This window comes from Syngnathus acus, chromosome 8 (assembly GCF_901709675.1).
Source record: "Syngnathus acus chromosome 8, fSynAcu1.2, whole genome shotgun sequence".
Lineage (NCBI taxonomy): Eukaryota > Metazoa > Chordata > Actinopteri > Syngnathiformes > Syngnathidae > Syngnathus > Syngnathus acus.
In genome coordinates this window covers 4,747,794-4,767,803 of record NC_051093.1, presented here as the reverse complement: position 1 = coordinate 4,767,803, position 20,010 = coordinate 4,747,794, and the positions used below count along the sequence as shown (strand labels likewise).

General features: G+C 42.9%; 3 protein-coding genes and 1 pseudogene across 9 annotated transcripts; all 4 read left to right on the top strand.

The window, feature by feature from the left end:
- The first annotated feature begins 434 nt into the window (after positions 1-434).
- LOC119125861 lies at positions 435-3,175 on the top strand (annotated as a pseudogene).
- Positions 3,176-3,932: 757 nt separating this feature from the next.
- On the top strand, positions 3,933-9,806 carry LOC119125865 (cytochrome P450 2K1-like). Of its 4 annotated transcripts, XM_037256792.1 has the most exons (10): positions 6,944-7,213; positions 7,290-7,452; positions 7,530-7,679; positions 7,970-8,130; positions 8,200-8,379; positions 8,614-8,755; positions 8,821-9,005; positions 9,202-9,343; positions 9,425-9,621; positions 9,717-9,806. In XM_037256792.1, the coding sequence occupies exons 1-9, from the start codon at positions 6,998-7,000 to the stop codon at positions 9,610-9,612; spliced, it is 1,527 nt and encodes a 508-aa protein (XP_037112687.1). In that variant the 5' UTR covers positions 6,944-6,997; the 3' UTR covers positions 9,613-9,621; positions 9,717-9,806. The 4 variants fall into 4 exon arrangements, with proteins under 4 accessions (XP_037112689.1, XP_037112687.1, XP_037112688.1 ...); XM_037256794.1 differs by lacking the exons at positions 6,944-7,213; positions 7,290-7,452; positions 9,717-9,806 and adding exons at positions 3,933-4,143; positions 4,477-4,639 and having other exon boundaries at positions 9,425-9,697; XM_037256793.1 differs by lacking the exon at positions 9,717-9,806 and having other exon boundaries at positions 7,970-8,079; positions 9,425-9,697.
- Positions 9,791-16,876, top strand: LOC119125866 (cytochrome P450 2K1-like). Of its 4 annotated transcripts, XM_037256799.1 has the most exons (11): positions 9,791-9,873; positions 10,350-10,389; positions 10,462-10,672; positions 13,920-14,082; positions 14,160-14,309; positions 14,599-14,759; positions 14,829-15,008; positions 15,261-15,402; positions 15,472-15,656; positions 15,855-15,996; positions 16,077-16,356. In XM_037256799.1, exons 3-11 carry the CDS (start codon positions 10,475-10,477, stop codon positions 16,262-16,264), a joined length of 1,509 nt encoding a protein of 502 aa, XP_037112694.1. In that variant the 5' UTR covers positions 9,791-9,873; positions 10,350-10,389; positions 10,462-10,474; the 3' UTR covers positions 16,265-16,356. The 4 variants fall into 4 exon arrangements, with proteins under 4 accessions (XP_037112694.1, XP_037112693.1, XP_037112692.1 ...); XM_037256797.1 differs by lacking the exons at positions 9,791-9,873; positions 10,350-10,389; positions 10,462-10,672 and adding exons at positions 13,594-13,846; positions 16,369-16,876 and having other exon boundaries at positions 16,077-16,273; XM_037256798.1 differs by lacking the exons at positions 9,791-9,873; positions 10,350-10,389; positions 10,462-10,672 and adding an exon at positions 13,593-13,846 and having other exon boundaries at positions 14,599-14,708; positions 16,077-16,364.
- A 123-nt stretch (positions 16,877-16,999) lies between these two features.
- On the top strand, positions 17,000-19,959 carry LOC119125867 (cytochrome P450 2K1-like). The gene is made up of 9 exons (XM_037256800.1): positions 17,000-17,328; positions 17,667-17,829; positions 17,937-18,086; positions 18,146-18,306; positions 18,574-18,753; positions 18,875-19,013; positions 19,078-19,262; positions 19,324-19,465; positions 19,528-19,959. Exons 1-9 carry the CDS (start codon positions 17,131-17,133, stop codon positions 19,713-19,715), a joined length of 1,506 nt encoding a protein of 501 aa, XP_037112695.1. The 5' UTR covers positions 17,000-17,130; the 3' UTR covers positions 19,716-19,959.
- Positions 19,960-20,010: the final 51 nt, after the last annotated feature.

Here is a 20,010-nt window from a genome sequence, read left to right as displayed (position 1 = left end):
TTTCGAGATCTGGAAGGGCAAGTGTCATTCATTTTGTCTTTTATTTATTTGACTTTTTACTTTAATAATCCATTGACTTTCTTCTGCAATAAGTAAATGGTAAAAACAGGAAGAAGTTTAATACCTTTAAAAGATTATTTTCCAGATCTAAGATTTCTGACCTGCTAATTTGACGAGCCAATTGCTGCAATTTAGGATCGAGCTAGGGATTGATTGATTTTTATTGTTGTCAGTGATGTTACACAATTCAGGCCTGTAATGTATTATTGTTTGAAGTTAAAACTTAACCCTGCTGCTGTTTTCATTGTACTAAATTCAAATGGCTAACTTATTTGCACTTTGTGATGGCAGTTATTTGCAAAGGATGACCAAAGTGGGCGAGGCTCCACTGTGGGAGCTCCGCAAATAAAAACAGTGAGAGAGCCCATGTGAGTGTCACACAAACACCAGGTACACCCCAAAGTCAACATGTCTCTTTCGGAAGACTCTTCGCCCGCCTTGCTTTCATCCAGCGCCACGCCGGTGCTGGCGTGCGTGGCCGCGTTGTCCCTCTTAGCTTTCGTCTCCAAACACTTCAGCTCACCGCGGGACGGCAGGAAGGACCCACCGGGACCGAGGCCTTTGCCGTTGCTTGGCAACCTGCTGCAGCTGGATCTCCCGTGGCTCAACAAAACTCTGTGTCGGGTAAATGTGCAACATCTTTGCTCGCCTCAATGACTCCTCTCAAGGGATGGTTTAACTCTTGTTGTTGTTGTTGTAGTTTGCAAAACAGTATGGTTCGGTGTTCACCATCTACCTGGGCACCCAAAAAGTGGTGGTCCTGGCTGGATACAAGACGGTCAAAGAGGCTCTGGTTGGCCATGCCATGGAATTTGGAGAACGCTTTGTCCAACCCATGACCGCCGATCTCGCAGATGGTCATGGTAGGACCTTTCTTTAACTGTATTGATTTATTTTTGCAGATTCACCTGTATAAAAGGCAAAAATGTATCTTTCACAGGGATTATTTTTGCCAACGGGGAGTCATGGAAAGAATTGAGACGTTTTGCCCTCAGCACTTTGCGAGACTTTGGCATGGGCAAAAAACTCACACAGGACAAAGTCTTGGAAGAGTGCAGCAATCTCATTCCAATTTTGGAGAGTCATCAAGGTGAGTATAGCCCAATTGTGTCCTGTGATGAACTCTGTTCTTGTTTCCTGTTATTGTTTTATGGCAGACATTCTCAAACAGGTGAGTATAATCCAGATGTGTCCCGTGATGACCTCTGTTCTTGTTTACTGCGTTAATCTCAAACATGGAAATTGTTACGTAATCTCTCACGTCAATAAATGATGAGCTATTCAGTGCAATTATGCATTCTAATGTGGTACATTTTGAAATTCCACCTTGATGTTTTTCCGAAGAATTTGAAAGAGCAAACTACCAAACCTTTCCTCCAGGGCAACCTTTTGATACGACAACGCCGATGAGTTGGGCGACATCCAACATCATCTGTTCCATCGTGTACGGGAACAGATTTGAATATAGTGACCCTCGCTTCTCAGCCATGGTGCAACGAAGCAATGAGAGCATTCGATACTTTGGCTCGCACCAAATACAGGTGTGTGCATTTTTTTTTTTCTTCTCCTGCCCTGAGGTGACTTTAATTTCCATTTCATTCATGCGGCAGCTCTACAACATGTTCCCGCGGTTGTTTCGTTGGGTGAAACACCGGCAGTGTATTCTCAACAACCGTGACGAGACCATAAAGGATGTGAAGGAGCTCCTGCGCCAACGGAAGGAGAAACTTGACCCCGAAATGTGCACGGGGGTGGTTGATTGCTTCTTTGTCCGCCAGCAAAAAGAAGAGGTTTGTCTCACCTTCTAGGCTGCAAATAATATTTGTAGGACAACCACATCTCAGCCATGAATGTAAAATAATCCAATAAGAATGATTAAATCATTCCCTGCCAGCCTGGTGAAAATTTGTCGTCTATAGCTGTCAATGGCAGTGAATGAGTTAACATTTTTAAAAATGAGGTCCCTCTCCCTGGACGCTGATTGGTCGACTAAATGTAGTGAATATGTTTCCCACTTCCTTTAGGAAGCAGGTCGCAAGCAGGGCTACTTCAATGAGGAAAACCTGATTTTCGTGGTCAACAATCTGTTTGCTGCGGGCACCGACACCTCCGCCACCACGTTGAGATGGGCCTTGCTGCTCATGGCCAAATATCCGCAAATACAAGGTAGACACCTTGTTCATGGGTCTTCACCAGGCAGACACCATTTTATTTATTTATTGATTTTGTAGAGAATGTCCACGAGGAGCTGAGCAGGGTATTGGCAGGCCGCCCGATTGATATCGAAAATCGCAAGAACCTTCCGTACTCCAACGCCGTCATTCACGAAGTTCAGAGATACGCCAACATCGTCCCCATGTCCATTTTGCACAGAACCAGCCAGGACGTCACCTTCCAGGGCTACTTCATCCAAAAGGTTACTTTCTTGTTTCACTCGATCACCAAGGCTGTCCACCTGCCACTTCACTGAAAAACAAACAAAATGTAAATTAAGAAAATTACACTCTACGGCCTTGACCGATTAATCTGGGGGTTTTTTTCTTATAAAAATTGGCTAAGATCTAAAACAATTTGACCCACATGAGCTCATTTGGTCTTTCCCTCACACGCAGGGCACCGTTGTGATTCCTCTGCTGTCTTCCGCCCTCTACGATGAGAACGAATGGGAAACTCCAAACACCTTCAACCCTTCCCACTTCTTGGATAAAGACGGGAACTTTGTCAAGCGGGATGCCCTCATTCCCTTTTCTGCAGGTACAACCGTTCTCACCCTCTTTTATTTTTTGCTGCCATTCTAGTGTTAAAAAAAAATATTGCGGTTTTGTAATGTTGCAGGTCGCAGGGTTTGTCTGGGCGAGGGTCTGGCCCGCATGGAACTCTTTCTCTTTTTCACATGTCTCCTCCAGCACTTCCGCTTTACTCCCCCGCCTGGGATTTCTGAGGATGAGCTAGATTTGAGTCCCGTAGTGGGCTTCACCACCAATCCCTCACCTCATCAGTTGTGTGCCATCAAGCGGCAGTGACACACAAATGTCCGGTCATGTTGTCATTGAATTCTGCATCATGTATTTGAAATAGATATTAAACAAAATAAATTCATTCATTCTTTCTTTTACTCATTCTGTAGAAAAGGCTGCTAGAGGACTGTGAGACTCTCCTTTAAGAGGGCGGAGATTAGAGTCTGCGCCTCGTCGTCCGTGTTAGAAGGAAAAAAGAGGAAAACAAAAGTTCGGATTACACATAGTTTAAGTTTAGTTCAGCCTAGTACAGTGTGCGTAAAGAAAGTAAGTTCCGCACGTTGTTTATTGTTTATCTACTATAGGGTGATCAGATTTGGGTTTCTGAATAATAGGAGACCTTTTTTGGGGGGCATTTTTATTGGGGGGGGGCATTTTTGTCATATGTTATGACATGGTGTCTGTATAGCAATTGCATTTATTGGCCCGAATAACACAAAACGACATATATACAATAACAAAAACATATTTACACTAACAAAAATGTGGTATAGTGTTACACTAAGTAAAAAAACATCAGAAACCCCAAGACCACCTCTCTTTTTTGGAGCTCCGAACCGGACTCACTACAGTGTTCTGCACTACCCCACCAGCGCATAAGCCAACAATATTTTTCACCCGCTAAGCCATTTAAAGTGCCCATATAATTGTTTTTGATCTGCATGGAGCAGAAAATAAGTCACTCTTTACCTTGATCTTTGTACCCTTATTGCCTTTTTTTTTTTCAAATTATTGGTGTTTAGCTGAGTGGGCTACTCAAACACACCCAGTGGACTGTGATTGGTAAGCTTTATCTGTCAGCCCCTCCTCAACTTTCTTACAGTAAACTACAGATTGCATTTGCATGAGTTTCAGTGTGTGCTAGGAGATGTTTGAAGAACTCCTGCAGGATGCGGTCTCGCTCTCCTTGTTGGGGGCCCTCGCAGGGGTGCTGGCTGTCCACCTCTACTCCATCTTGAGCTTCCGGAGCAAGGCCAAGTTGGAGCCTCCGGGGCCCAGATCGCTCCCCCTGGTTGGCAACCTGCTTCAGGTGGATCTCAAGAGACTGGACGAGTCTCTTTTCAGTGTGAGGCATTCTGTTTTTTGTTTTTTGTTCTCTGTCTAACAAGCAAGTATTGTTGACTGTAATAGTGGCCATTTGTGTCCACTTTTTTTACCATGTTTTCATGAAAATGTAATGAAACTTTTTATCAAGTTTATTTAATCACAGACAAGTCTCAAAGGGCTTCAAATGTGGAAAATTTGTTTGCGAAACAAAATACATAAAAAATATTTCAGGTAACCACACCACTCGGTGTTTTTAATGTAAAGTACAATGCCACGCAGATTTCTAACAGAGTTATAGCGCCCCCTAACCGCGGCATTACATTTTAACCGAACTAACCTTTTGTTTTTCCAACTATCCCAGACCTATGGCCCGGTTTTCACAGTCCACTTAGGACCCAAGAAGGTGGTGGTCCTGGCCGGAAGCAAGACGGTCAGAGAGGCTCTTATAAACCATCCTGATGAATTTGGAGAAAGGGACATCAATCCACTCTTCTATGATTTCAATGAAGGACATGGTAATTCAAATCTTTTATCGCTGTTAATTACTGCTCTGTGTTAAATACAGAATACGTAAACCAAGCGGTTTGTCCTTATGTGGTGTTGAATGGCAAATTCAGCCATGATTTGTCTTCTCTTACAGGAAGTCAAATGAAGGATGAACACCAGGGAATGGTCCACTATCATTTGACGGACAAGACGCTAACTTGGGCTCAGGTATTGTGAACAGGGAAACTCGAGCTAAATTGATCCGATTTTTTTAATCCCTCTGTGTCTTCTTTTGAAGGTGTTTGGCACCTTGGAGGCAGCCAAAGAGAAGTACAGCATTGAGGACTACTGCGTAAGCCAGATCTCATTGGAGCAGGTCTTTCTCAGCTTTGCTCAGTTCCAACACTGCATTGAAGGCAGGAGGAAGTAAGGCCCGTCCTTCCCGACGCCTGTTCCACACACATCCAACACCCGTCCGTCCTTTGCATGTGCGTGTGTGTGTGTGTGTGTGACACCGGTTGACATGGACTTGACACAAGCAGTCAATTCCATTGCATCACGCCACTGTTGCGTAACAGACTTGGAGTCGTTTAGCTACTCGCCGCTATCGCTTTTTATTATCTTTTTAGTAAGGTGAAAGGCAACGGTGTCATACGTCGCCGCCGAGTTGCGTCCAACTTTTTTCGTGTGTGCGTGTATTATTTAAAAGCTGATTTTAGAATGTGTTCAAAGGACTTAAGAAAAAATGAACCACTGTTTGTTCATGATTACCTAAACAAATGAGGGTTAAGCTTATTTTGTTTGCTTTTTATTAATTTTTTTTAATGCCTCTGTTTAAAGCCTTTAAATGTTGCCAGCTGCAAAAATCATGTGGTGTTCAAGGTGCAACCCTTCCCAAAAAAGGAATAGTGCATTTCAAGTTGTGGTTGGTTTGCGTAGGAATTGATTGGCTGAGAAAATGGTACAACCAAATATTTTTTAATTTCGAGCTATTAACTGGAATCCATTTTCTTTCTCTGTGTTTGCTCCTTTAAAACAACTGACGGCTTTGGCACCAAAAAAAAAAAAACTGCACTAAAAAACAAAAAAGACATCAAGCTGTTTGTGCGCATGTGAGGATTAGATCGTATACACTGTAATGTATATAATACTTTGAAATCAATGTCTGACAATAGAGAAAGTTTTTCAAGTGTGCTTCCGGACAAGCTGCAAATGCCTCGTGTTTCATATCAAGCTGCTTTTTCCCCACTTAAAACGCCTTCTCGCTAATGTGGAGTGATCGGACGGCTGGTTATTCCTCTTTTAATCCGCAAGTCTATTCCTACAAAGCCTTTTTTTGCACTATGAAATAGATTATGTGTGTATTCCTAATCCATAGGAATTGTTACGGTAATAATCTTGCTGTCCTCAATGTACAATATTGTCAGATGTGAGATGAATGTATTTACCAAGCAAAAAAAAAGAAAAGCGCTACTACTGTGTCGGCAGCTCGAGATGCTTTTGCAGAGCTTTCCTAAAATCTGACATTCCGCAAAGATTATTTAACACAGGTATGATCTTTTTTTTTTTTCCTCGTATTTTAATTTTTATTTTTTTTACAATTGTATTTTGCACACATCATCACTTCGGTGCACGACTTGAATCAAAAGTGCGTATTAGTCGGGGGTTTGCGCTGCTGATGCTGCTGTATAATATTTCAAAAAGGGAATAGTGACATCATTGTAGCTGTATGGAGCTCGCTCATCCTGTCCACTGTATATGTATGTATGTATCGCCATCTTCCTTTTTACATTAAAAAAAAAAAAAAGGCTCTATGCAATTGGGAGCTAGCCTGCTGTTGTTTTTGCACATACTTGGGGGAGTCAAAATGAAAACCGGTTGGATCAGAAAATTGGTTTCGGTTCAAAAGCTGTGATTGTTTTCGAGATCTGGAAGGGCAAGTGTCATTCATTTTGTCTTTTATTTATTTGACTTTTTACTTTAATAATCCATTGACTTTCTTCTGCAATAAGTAAATGGTAAAAACAGGAAGAAGTTTAATACCTTTAAAAGATTATTTTCCAGATCTAAGATTTCTGACCTGCTAATTTGACGAGCCAATTGCTGCAATTTAGGATCGAGCTAGGGATTGATTGATTTTTATTGTTGTCAGTGATGTTACACAATTCAGGCCTGTAATGTATTATTGTTTGAAGTTAAAACTTAACCCTGCTGCTGTTTTCATTGTACTAAATTCAAATGGCTAACTTATTTGCACTTTGTGATGGCAGTTATTTGCAAAGGATGACCAAAGTGGGCGAGGCTCCACTGTGGGAGCTCCGCAAATAAAAACAGTGAGAGAGCCCATGTGAGTGTCACACAAACACCAGGTCCACCCCAAAGTCAACATGTCTCTTTCGGAAGACTCTTCGCCCGCCTTGCTTTCATCCAGCGCCACGCCGGTGCTGGCGTGCGTGGCCGCGTTGTCCCTCTTAGCTTTCGTCTCCAAACACTTCAGCTCACCGCGGGACGGCAGGAAGGACCCACCGGGACCGAGGCCCTTGCCGTTGCTTGGCAACCTGCTACAGCTGGATCTCCCGTGGCTCAACAAAACTCTGTGTCGGGTAAATGTGCAACATCTTTGCTCGCCTCAATGACTCCTCTCAAGGGATGGTTTAACTCTTGTTGTTGTTGTTGTAGTTTGCAAAACAGTATGGTTCGGTGTTCACCATCTACCTGGGCACCCAAAAAGTGGTGGTCCTGGCTGGATACAAGACGGTCAAAGAGGCTCTGGTTGGCCATGCCATGGAATTTGGAGAACGCTTTGTCCAACCCATGCCCGCCGATCTCGCAGGTGGTCATGGTAGGACCTTTCTTTAACTGTATTGATTTATTTTTGCAGATTCACCTGTATAAAAGGCAAAAATGTATCTTTCACAGGGATTATTTTTGCCAACGGGGAGTCATGGAAAGAATTGAGACGTTTTGCCCTCAGCACTTTGCGAGACTTTGGCATGGGCAAAAAACTCACACAGGACAAAGTCTTGGAAGAGTGCAGCAATCTCATTCCTATTTTGGAGAGTCATCAAGGTGAGTATAGCCCAATTGTGTCCTGTGATGAACTCTGTTCTTGTTTCCTGTTATTGTTTTATGGCAGACATTCTCAAACAGGTGAGTATAATCCAGATGTGTCCCGTGATGACCTCTGTTCTTGTTTACTGCGTTAATCTCAAACATGGAAATTGTTACGTAATCTCTCACGTCAATAAATGATGAGCTATTCAGTGCAATTATGCATTCTAATGTGGTACATTTTGAAATTCCACCTTGATGTTTTTCCGAAGAATTTGAAAGAGCAAACTACCAAACCTTTCCTCCAGGGCAACCTTTTGATACGACAACGCCGATGAGTTGGGCGACATCCAACATCATCTGTTCCATCGTGTACGGGAACAGATTTGAATATAGTGACCCTCGCTTCTCAGCCATGGTGCAACGAAGCAATGAGAGCATTCGATACTTTGGCTCGCACCAAATACAGGTGTGTGCATTTTTTTTTTTCTTCTCCTGCCCTGAGGTGACTTTAATTTCCATTTCATTCATGCGGCAGCTCTACAACATGTTCCCGCGGTTGTTTCGTTGGGTGAAACACCGGCAGTGTATTCTCAACAACCGTGACGAGACCATAAAGGATGTGAAGGAGCTCCTGCGCCAACGGAAGGAGAAACTTGACCCCGAAATGTGCACGGGGGTGGTTGATTGCTTCTTTGTCCGCCAGCAAAAAGAAGAGGTTTGTCTCACCTTCTAGGCTGCAAATAATATTTGTAGGACAACCACATCTCAGCCATGAATGTAAAATAATCCAATAAGAATGATTAAATCATTCCCTGCCAGCCTGGTGAAAATTTGTCGTCTATAGCTGTCAATGGCAGTGAATGAGTTAACATTTTTAAAAATGAGGTCCCTCTCCCTGGACGCTGATTGGTCGACTAAATGTAGTGAATATGTTTCCCACTTCCTTTAGGAAGCAGGTCGCAAGCAGGGCTACTTCAATGAGGAAAACCTGATTTTCGTGGTCAACAATCTGTTTGCTGCGGGCACCGACACCTCCGCCACCACGTTGAGATGGGCCTTGCTGCTCATGGCCAAATATCCGCAAATACAAGGTAGACACCTTGTTCATGGGTCTTCACCAGGCAGACACCATTTTATTTATTTATTGATTTTGTAGAGAATGTCCACGAGGAGCTGAGCAGGGTATTGGCAGGCCGCCCGATTGATATCGAAAATCGCAAGAACCTTCCGTACTCCAACGCCGTCATTCACGAAGTTCAGAGATACGCCAACATCGTCCCCATGTCCATTTTGCACAGAACCAGCCAGGACGTCACCTTCCAGGGCTACTTCATCCAAAAGGTTACTTTCTTGTTTCACTCGATCACCAAGGCTGTCCACCTGCCACTTCACTGAAAAACAAACAAAATGTAAATTAAGAAAATTACACTCTACGGCCTTGACCGATTAATCTGGGGGTTTTTTTCTTATAAAAATTGGCTAAGATCTAAAACAATTTGACCCACATGAGCTCATTTGGTCTTTCCCTCACACGCAGGGCACCGTTGTGATTCCTCTGCTGTCTTCCGCCCTCTACGATGAGAACGAATGGGAAACTCCAAACACCTTCAACCCTTCCCACTTCTTGGATAAAGACGGGAACTTTGTCAAGCGGGATGCCCTCATTCCCTTTTCTGCAGGTACAACCGTTCTCACCCTCTTTTATTTTTTGCTGCCATTCTAGTGTTAAAAAAAAATATTGCGGTTTTGTAATGTTGCAGGTCGCAGGGTTTGTCTGGGCGAGGGTCTGGCCCGCATGGAACTCTTTCTCTTTTTCACATGTCTCCTCCAGCACTTCCGCTTTACTCCCCCGCCTGGGATTTCTGAGGATGAGCTAGATTTGAGTCCCGTAGTGGGCTTCACCACCAATCCCTCACCTCATCAGTTGTGTGCCATCAAGCGGCAGTGACACACAAATGTCCGGTCATGTTGTCATTGAATTCTGCATCATGTATTTGAAATAGATATTAAACAAAATAAATTCATTCATTCTTTCTTTTACTCATTCTGTAGAAAAGGCTGCTAGAGGACTGTGAGACTCTCCTTTAAGAGGGCGGAGATTAGAGTCTGCGCCTCGTCGTCCGTGTTAGAAGGAAAAAAGAGGAAAACAAAAGTTCGGATTACACATAGTTTAAGTTTAGTTCAGCCTAGTACAGTGTGCGTAAAGAAAGTAAGTTCCGCACGTTGTTTATTGTTTATCTACTATAGGGTGATCAGATTTGGGTTTCTGAATAATAGGAGACCTTTTTTGGGGGGCATTTTTATTGGGGGGGGGCATTTTTGTCATATGTTATGACATGGTGTCTGTATAGCAATTGCATTTATTGGCCCGAATAACACAAAACGACATATATACAATAACAAAAACATATTTACACTAACAAAAATGTGGTATAGTGTTACACTAAGTAAAAAAACATCAGAAACCCCAAGACCACCTCTCTTTTTTGGAGCTCCGAACCGGACTCACTACAGTGTTCTGCACTACCCCACCAGCGCATAAGCCAACAATATTTTTCACCCGCTAAGCCATTTAAAGTGCCCATATAATTGTTTTTGATCTGCATGGAGCAGAAAATAAGTCACTCTTTACCTTGATCTTTGTACCCTTATTGCCTTTTTTTTTTTCAAATTATTGGTGTTTAGCTGAGTGGGCTACTCAAACACACCCAGTGGACTGTGATTGGTAAGCTTTATCTGTCAGCCCCTCCTCAACTTTCTTACAGTAAACTACAGATTGCATTTGCATGAGTTTCAGTGTGTGCTAGGAGATGTTTGAAGAACTCCTGCAGGATGCGGTCTCGCTCTCCTTGTTGGGGGCCCTCGCAGGGGTGCTGGCTGTCCACCTCTACTCCATCTTGAGCTTCCGGAGCAAGGCCAAGTTGGAGCCTCCGGGGCCCAGATCGCTCCCCCTGGTTGGCAACCTGCTTCAGGTGGATCTCAAGAGACTGGACGAGTCTCTTTTCAGTGTGAGGCATTCTGTTTTTTGTTTTTTGTTCTCTGTCTAACAAGCAAGTATTGTTGACTGTAATAGTGGCCATTTGTGTCCACTTTTTTTACCATGTTTTCATGAAAATGTAATGAAACTTTTTATCAAGTTTATTTAATCACAGACAAGTCTCAAAGGGCTTCAAATGTGGAAAATATGTTTGCGAAACAAAATACATAAAAAATATTTCAGGTAACCACACCACTCGGTGTTTTTAATGTAAAGTACAATGCCACGCAGATTTCTAACAGAGTTATAGCGCCCCCTAACCGCGGCATTACATTTTAACCGAACTAACCTTTTGTTTTTCCAACTATCCCAGACCTATGGCCCGGTTTTCACAGTCCACTTAGGACCCAAGAAGGTGGTGGTCCTGGCCGGAAGCAAGACGGTCAGAGAGGCTCTTATAAACCATCCTGATGAATTTGGAGAAAGGGACATCAATCCACTCTTCTATGATTTCAATGAAGGACATGGTAATTCAAATCTTTTATCGCTGTTAATTACTGCTCTGTGTTAAATACAGAATACGTAAACCAAGCGGTTTGTCCTTATGTGGTGTTGAATGGCAAATTCAGCCATGATTTGTCTTCTCTTACAGGAAGTCAAATGAAGGATGAACACCAGGGAATGGTCCACTATCATTTGACGGACAAGACGCTAACTTGGGCTCAGGTATTGTGAACAGGGAAACTCGAGCTAAATTGATCCGATTTTTTTAATCCCTCTGTGTCTTCTTTTGAAGGTGTTTGGCACCTTGGAGGCAGCCAAAGAGAAGTACAGCATTGAGGACTACTGCGTAAGCCAGATCTCATTGGAGCAGGTCTTTCTCAGCTTTGCTCAGTTCCAACACTGCATTGAAGGCAGGAGGAAGTAAGGCCCGTCCTTCCCGACGCCTGTTCCACACACATCCAACACCCGTCCGTCCTTTGCATGTGCGTGTGTGTGTGTGTGACACCGGTTGACATGGACTTGACACAAGCAGTCAATTCCATTGCATCACGCCACTGTTGCGTAACAGACTTGGAGTCGTTTAGCTACTCGCCGCTATCGCTTTTTATTATCTTTTTAGTAAGGTGAAAGGCAACGGTGTCATACGTCGCCGCCGAGTTGCGTCCAACTTTTTTCGTGTGTGCGTGTATTATTTAAAAGCTGATTTTAGAATGTGTTCAAAGGACTTAAGAAAAAATGAACCACTGTTTGTTCATGATTACCTAAACAAATGAGGGTTAAGCTTATTTTGTTTGCTTTTTATTAATTTTTTTTAATGCCTCTGTTTAAAGCCTTTAAATGTTGCCAGCTGCAAAAATCATGTGGTGTTCAAGGTGCAACCCTTCCCAAAAAAGGAATAGTGCATTTCAAGTTGTGGTTGGTTTGCGTAGGAATTGATTGGCTGAGAAAATGGTACAACCAAATATTTTTTAATTTCGAGCTATTAACTGGAATCCATTTTCTTTCTCTGTGTTTGCTCCTTTAAAACAACTGACGGCTTTGGCACCAAAAAAAAAAAAACTGCACTAAAAAACAAAAAAGACATCAAGCTGTTTGTGCGCATGTGAGGATTAGATCGTATACACTGTAATGTATATAATACTTTGAAATCAATGTCTGACAATAGAGAAAGTTTTTCAAGTGTGCTTCCGGACAAGCTGCAAATGCCTCGTGTTTCATATCAAGCTGCTTTTTCCCCACTTAAAACGCCTTCTCGCTAATGTGGAGTGATCGGACGGCTGGTTATTCCTCTTTTAATCCGCAAGTCTATTCCTACAAAGCCTTTTTTTGCACTATGAAATAGATTATGTGTGTATTGCTAATCCATAGGAATTGTTACGGTAATAATCTTGCTGTCCTCAATGTACAATATTGTCAGATGTGAGATGAATGTATTTACCAAGCAAAAAAAAAGAAAAGCGCTACTACTGTGTCGGCAGCTCGAGATGCTTTTGCAGAGCTTTCCTAAAATCTGACATTCCGCAAAGATTATTTGATCTTTTTTTTTTTCGCGCATTTTAATTTTTTTTTTTTTATATAATTGTATTTTGCACACATCATCACTTCGGTGCACGACTTGAATCAAAAGTGCGTATTAGTCGGGGGTTTGCGCTGCTGATGCTGCTGTATGATATTTCAAAAAGGGAATAGTGACATCATTGTAGCTGTATGGAGCTCACTCATCCTGTCCACTGTATATGTATGTATGTATCGCCATCTTCCTTTTTACATGAAAAAAAAAAAAAGGCTCTATGCAATTGGGAGCTAGCCTGCTGTTGTTTTTGCACATACTTGGGTGTTAAAATGAAAACCGATTAGATCAGAAAATTGGTTTCGGTTCAAAAGCAGTGTTTGTTTTCGAGATCTGGGAGGGCAAGTGTCATTCATTTTGTCTTTTATTTATTTGACTTTTTACTTTAATAATCCATTGACTTTCTTCTGCAATAAGTAAATGGTAAAAACAGGAAAAAGTTTAATACCTTTAAAAGATTATTTTCCAGATCTAAGATTTCTGACCTGCTAATTTGACGAGCCAATTGCTGCAATTTAGGATCGAGCTCGGGATTGATTGATTTTTATTGTTGTCAGTGATGTTACACAATTCAGGTCTGTAATGTATTATTCATTGTTTGAAGTTAAAACCTAACCCTGCTGCTGTTTTCATTGTACTAAATTCAAATGGCTAACTTATTTGCACTTTGTGATGCCAGTTATTCAGCCAGTTATTAGTTAGTCACCTATATGTTGAACAGAGGGTGTGTTTTACCGAAGTCAAATTCCTTGTTTGGCACGCTCAAACATGGCGAATAAAAACTTTGAATCTTGAATCTTATTTGCAAAGGATGATCAAATTGGGCGAGGCTCCACTGTGGGAGCTCCGCAAATAAAAACCGTGAGACAGCCCATGTGAGTGTCACACAAACACCAGGTACACCCCAAAGTCAACATGTCTCTTTCGGAAGACTCTTCGCCCGCCTTGCTTTCATCCAGCGCCACGCCGGTGCTGGCGTGCGTGGCCGCGTTGTCCCTCTTAGCTTTCGTCTCCAAACACTTCAGCTCACCGCGGGACGGCAGGAAGGACCCACCGGGACCGAGGCCTTTGCCGTTGCTTGGCAACCTGCTGCAGCTGGATCTCCCGTGGCTCAACAAAACTCTGTGTCGGGTAAATGTGCAACATCTTTGCTTGCCTCAATGACTCCTCTCAAGGGATGGTTTAACTCTTGTTGTTGTTGTAGTTTGCAAAACAGTATGGTTCGGTGTTCACCATCTACCTGGGCACCCAAAAAGTGGTGGTCCTGGCTGGATACAAGACGGTCAAACAGGCTCTGGTTGGCCATGCCATGGAATTTGGAGAACGCTTTGTCCAACCCATGTTCGCCGATCTCACAGGTGGTCATGGTAGGACCTTTCTTTAACTGTATTGATTTATTTTTGCAGATTCACCTGTATAAAAGGCAAAAATGTATCTTTTACAGGGATTATTTTTGCCAACGGGGAGTCATGGAAAGAATTGAGACGTTTTGCCCTCAGCACTTTGCGAGAATTTGGCATGGGCAAAAAACTCACACAGGACAAAGTCTTGGAAGAGTGCAACAATCTCATTCCAATTTTGGAGAGTCATCAAGGTGAGTATAGCCCAATTGTGTCCTGTGATGAACTCTGTTCTTGTTTCCTGTTATTGTTTTATGGCAGACATTCTCAAACAGGTGAGTATAATCCAGATGTGTCCCGTGATGACCTCTGTTCTTGTGTACTGCGTTAATCTCAAACATGGAAATTGTTACGTAATCTCTCACGTCAATAAATGATGAGCTATTCAGTGCAATTATGCATTCTAATGTGGTACATTTTGAAATTCCACCTTGATGTTTTTCGAAGAATTTGAAAGAGCAAACTACCAAACCTTTCCTCCAGGGCAACCTTTTGATACGACAACGCCGATGAGTTGGGCGACATCCAACATCATCTGTTCCATCGTGTACGGGAACAGATTTGAATATAGCGACCCTCGCTTCTCAGCCATGGTGCGACGAAGCAATGAGAGCATTCGATACTTTGGCTCGCACCAAATACAGGTGTGTGCATTTTTTTTTTTCTTCTCCTGCCCTGAGATGACTTTAATTTCCATTTCATTCATGCGGCAGCTCTACAACATGTTCCCGCGGTTGTTTCGTTGGGTGAAACACCGGCAGTGTATTCTCAACAACCGTGACGAGATCATAAAGGATGTGAAGGAGCTCCTGCGCCAACGGAAGGAGAAACTTGACCCCGAAATGTGCACGGGGGTGGTTGACTGCTTCTTCGTCCGCCAGCAAAAAGAAGAGGTTTGTCTCACTTTCTAGGCTGCAAATAATATTTGTAGGACAACCACATCTCAGCCATGAATGTAAAATAATCCAATAAAAATGATTAAATCATTTCCTGCCAGCCTGGTGAAAATGGATATTTGTCATCTATGGCAGTGAATGAGTTAACATTTTTAAAAATGGCTGTGATCGCATTCAAAACCGATGTCCCTCTCCCTGGACGCTGATTGGTCGACTAAATGTAGTGAATATGTTTTCCACTTCCTTTAGAAAGCAGGTCGCAAGCAGGGCTACTTCAATGAGGAAAACCTGATTTTCATGGTCAACAATCTGTTTGCTGCGGGCACCGACACCTCCGCCACCACGTTGAGATGGGCCTTTCTGCTCATGGCCAAATATCCGCAAATACAAGGTAGACACCTTGTTCATGGGTCTTCACCAGGCAGACACCATTTTATTTATTTATTTATTTATTTTGTAGAGAATGTCCACGAGGAGCTGAGCAGGGTATTGGCAGGCCGCCCGATTGATATCGAAAATCGCAAGAACCTTCCGTACTCCAACGCCGTCATTCACGAAGTTCAGAGATACGCCAACATCATCCCCATGTCCATTTTGCACAGAACCAGCCAGGACGTCACCTTCCAGGGCTACTTCATCCAAAAGGTTACTTTCTTGTTTCACTCGATCACCAAGGCTGTCCACCTGCCAGTTCACTGAAAAACAAACAAAATGTAAATTAAAAAAATTACACTCTACGGCCTTGACCGATTAATCGGTTGTTTTTTTTTTCTTATAAAAATTGGCTAAAATCTAAAACAATTTGACCCACATGAGCTCATTTGGTCTTTCCCTCACACGCAGGGCACCGTTGTGATTCCTCTGCTGTCTTCCGCCCTCTATGATGAGAACGAATGGGAAACTCCAAACACCTTCAACCCTTCCCACTTCTTGGATAAAGACGGGAACTTTGTCAAGCGGGATGCCCTCATTCCCTTTTCTGCAGGTACAACCGTTCTCACCCTCTTTTATTTTTTGCTGCCATTCTAGTGTTAAAAAAAATATTGCGGTTTTGTCATGTTGCAGGTCACAGGGTTTGTCTGGGCGAGGGTCTGGCCCGCATGGAACTCTTTCTCTTTTTCACATGTCTCCTCCAGCACTTCCGCTTTACTCCCCCGCCTGGGATTTCTGAGGATGAGCTGGATTTGAGTCCCGTAGTGGGCTTCACCACCAATCCCTCACCTCATCAGTTGTGTGCCATCAAGCGGCAGTGACACACAAATGTCCGGTCATGTTTTCATTGAATTCTGCATCATGTATTTGAAATAGATATTAAACAAAATAAATTCATTCATTCTTTCTTTTACTCATTCTGTAGAAAAGGCTGCTAGAGGACTGTGAGACTCTCCTTTAAGAGGGCGGAGATTAGAGTCTGCGCCTCGTCGTCCGTGTTCGAAGGAAAAAAGATGAAAACAAAAGTTCGGATTACACATAGTTTAAATTTAGTTCAGCCTAGCACAGTGTGTGTAAAGAAAGTAAGTTCCGCACGTTGTTTATTGTTTATAACTACTATAGGGTGATCAGATTTGGGTTTCTGAATAATAGGAGACCTTTTTTTGGGGGGCATTTTTATTGGGGGGGGCATTTTTGTCATATGTTATGACATGGTGTCTGTATAGCAATTGCATTTATTGGCCCGAATAACACAAAACGACATATATACAATAACAAAAACATATTTACACTAACAAAAATGTGGTATAGTGTTACACTAAGTAAAAAAACATCAGAAACCCCAAGACCACCTCTCTTTTTTGGAGCTCCGAACCGGACTCACTACAGTGTTCTGCACTACCCCACCAGCGCATAAGCCAACAATATTTTTCACCCGCTAAGCCATTTAAAGTGCCCATATAATTGTTTTTCATCTGCATGGAGCAGAAAATAAGTCACTCTTTACCTTGATCTTTGTACCCTTATTGCCTTTTTTTTTTTTCCCAATTATTGGTGTTTCGCTGAGTGGGCTACTCAAACACACCCAGTGGACTGTGATTGGTAAGCTTTATCTGTCAGCCCCTCCTCAACTTTCTTACAGTAAACCACAGATTGCATTTGCATGAGTTTCAGTGTGTGCTAGAAGATGTTTGAAGAACTCCTGCAGGATGCGGTCTCGCTCTCCTTGTTGGGGGCCCTCGCAGGGGTGCTGGCTGTCCACCTCTACTCCATCTTGAGCTTCCGGAGCAAGGCCAAGTTGGAGCCTCCGGGGCCCAGATCGCTCCCCCTGGTTGGCAACCTGCTTCAGGTGGATCTCAAGAGACTGGACGAGTCTCTTTTCAGTGTGAGGCATTCTGTTTTTTGTTTTTTGTTCTCTGTCTAACAAGCAAGTATTGTTGACTGTAATAGTGGCCATTTGTGTCCACTTTTTTTACCATGTTTTCATGAAAATGTAATGAAACTTTTTATCAAGTTTATTTAATCACAGACAAGTCTCAAAGGGCTTCAAATGTGGAAAATTTGTTTGCCACTCGAAACAAAATACATAAAAAATATTTCAGGTAACCACACCACTCGGTGTTTTTAATGTAAAGTACAATGCCACGCAGATTTCTAACAGAGTTATAGCGCCCCCTAACCGCGGCATTACATTTTAACCGAACTAACCTTTTGTTTTTCCAGCTATCCCAGACCTATGGCCCGGTTTTCACAGTCCATTTAGGACCCAAGAAGGTGGTGGTCCTGGCCGGAAGCAAGACGGTCAGAGAGGCTCTCATAAACCATCCTGATGAATTTGGAGAAAGGGACATCAATCCACTCTTCTATGATTTCAATGAAGGACATGGTAATTCAAATCTTTTATCGCTGTTAATTACTGCTCTGCATTAAATACAGAATACGTAAACCAAGCGGTTTGAGCTCTGATGAAATAAAATGGCCGCTTGGTTCCAGGCATCATATTTGCTAACGGGGATTCATGGAAGGAAATGAGAAGTTTCACCTTGACAACGCTGAGAGACTTTGGGATGGGCAAGAAGCTCAGTGAGGAGAAAATCATTGAGGAGTGTCACTTCCTCATCAAGGAATTTGAGCAACACAAAGGTAAATTATTGAAACACTTTGGGTCCATTTGGTTTCTCATGAAATTGTTTTGCTCTTAGGTGAACCCTTTAACAGCGCAACAGTCGTCAGCTACGCGGCTTCTAATATCATCTCGGCGATTATGTTTGGAAAGAGGTTTGAATACGACGATAAGGTTTTCCAAGAAATTATACAGACGAACGTCGACACCATCTATCTGTCTGGAACGGCTCCTATGCTGGTACCTCAAATACTGACTTGTAGTGCATTTAAATTGACGGGATACAAAGAAAAAAAGGAGAATTTTGGGTATGAAATTATTAGAATAAAACCGAACCACATGGATTGAATAGTTAAAAGGAAAAAGATGAGCCAAAGTGCAGGCAGTTGTTCTTAATAAAGTGGCTTGTAGTTGCGTGTTAACAAATTTAGCATTATTTAAACGCAATATCTGTAATGCCCATCATTAATCCCCCCTGGATTTATTTCTTTTTTTGCTCCATAACAGATGTACAGTTTCTTCCCCTGGCTGCGCCCCTTTCTCAAAACTCGGAAGGTTATTATGCATAACGTGGAAACTACCAAGCAGCATATACGAAACTTAATAGCCGAGCTAAAGGAGACGTTGAGCCCTCACGTTTGCAGAGGCTTAGTCGATGTTTTCTTCACACGGATCGAAAATATGGAGGTAGGATGCTTTCCTTTCATATAGTCAAGTCTCAGAACCTCAAAGCGGGAACAATGTGCTAACCCTGCCGTTAAAGGTTAAGGTGTAACCCATGACTGGATATGCATTTTCTTTCCTGTAGAATGAAAACCAGAAGCAGCACTATCATGATGACAACCTGGTCAACAGCGTGATTAATTTGTTCGGAGCGGGCACCGACACCACATCCGACACGATTTCCTGGAGTCTGCTTTTCATGGCCAAGTACCCTCAAATTCAAGGTACCCATACGTGAATGCTCTTTTGGGCTAAAGATTCATTGACATTTTCCTTCTTCCCCCACAGATAAAGTCCAGGAGGAGCTGAGCAGGGTGGTCGGACTCCGACAGGTTCAAACGGAGGACCGCAAGAACCTGCCTTTTGTGAACGCCGTCATCCACGAGACTCAAAGGCTGGCCAACATCGTCCCCATGTCCATCATGCACCAAACCAACCAAGATGTTACCTTCCACGGATACAATATCCAAAAGGTATGTGGATTTTAAATTGAGTGTGAATTTGAATTTATAGCAGCTGTTATATTGCCTAAAGGGGACCGCCGTCATGCCTCTGCTGACGTCCGTCCTTCGTGACGAGAGCGAATGGGAAACGCCCAATGCCTTCAACCCGTGGCACTTCCTGGATGGAGAGGGTAACTTCGTCAAGAGGGACGCCTTCTTGCCCTTCTCTGCAGGTACCCTCAGCGAATGCACATTTGGGAACTTTTTCAGTCATTTGACTCAAAACCTCTTACAGGCCGCAGGGTTTGCCTGGGTGAGGGTCTGGCCCGGATGGAGCTCTTCCTCTTCTTCACGTTTCTCCTACAGCGCTTCCGCTTCACTCCTCCGCCCGGGATTTCCGAAGACGAGCTGGATTTGAGGCCCGTGGTGGGTTTCACCCTTCACCCAACGCCGCAACGGCTGTGTGCCATCCGGCGCTACTGAGGAGCTTAAATCGAAAGCCATAGGAAAGTTCAAAACGTGTGAACTCGATCAAATGCTTCCCCAGTTCACCGAGTCGTATCATATTTGGGTGTCTCCTGTTATTTGCTGACAATTTTTAAGCAATTAATATTTGAATACAAACAGGCAGCTAAATACAACGATAAAAACTACAATTCAAAATTGAAATTTAATTGAATGCAAATACAAATAAAACAGAAAATGACAAATACAAATACGATATCAAATCTCATGTTAGTGTCATTCCGGCGTTTGCCAGCAAGTGGCGCTGTCGCGC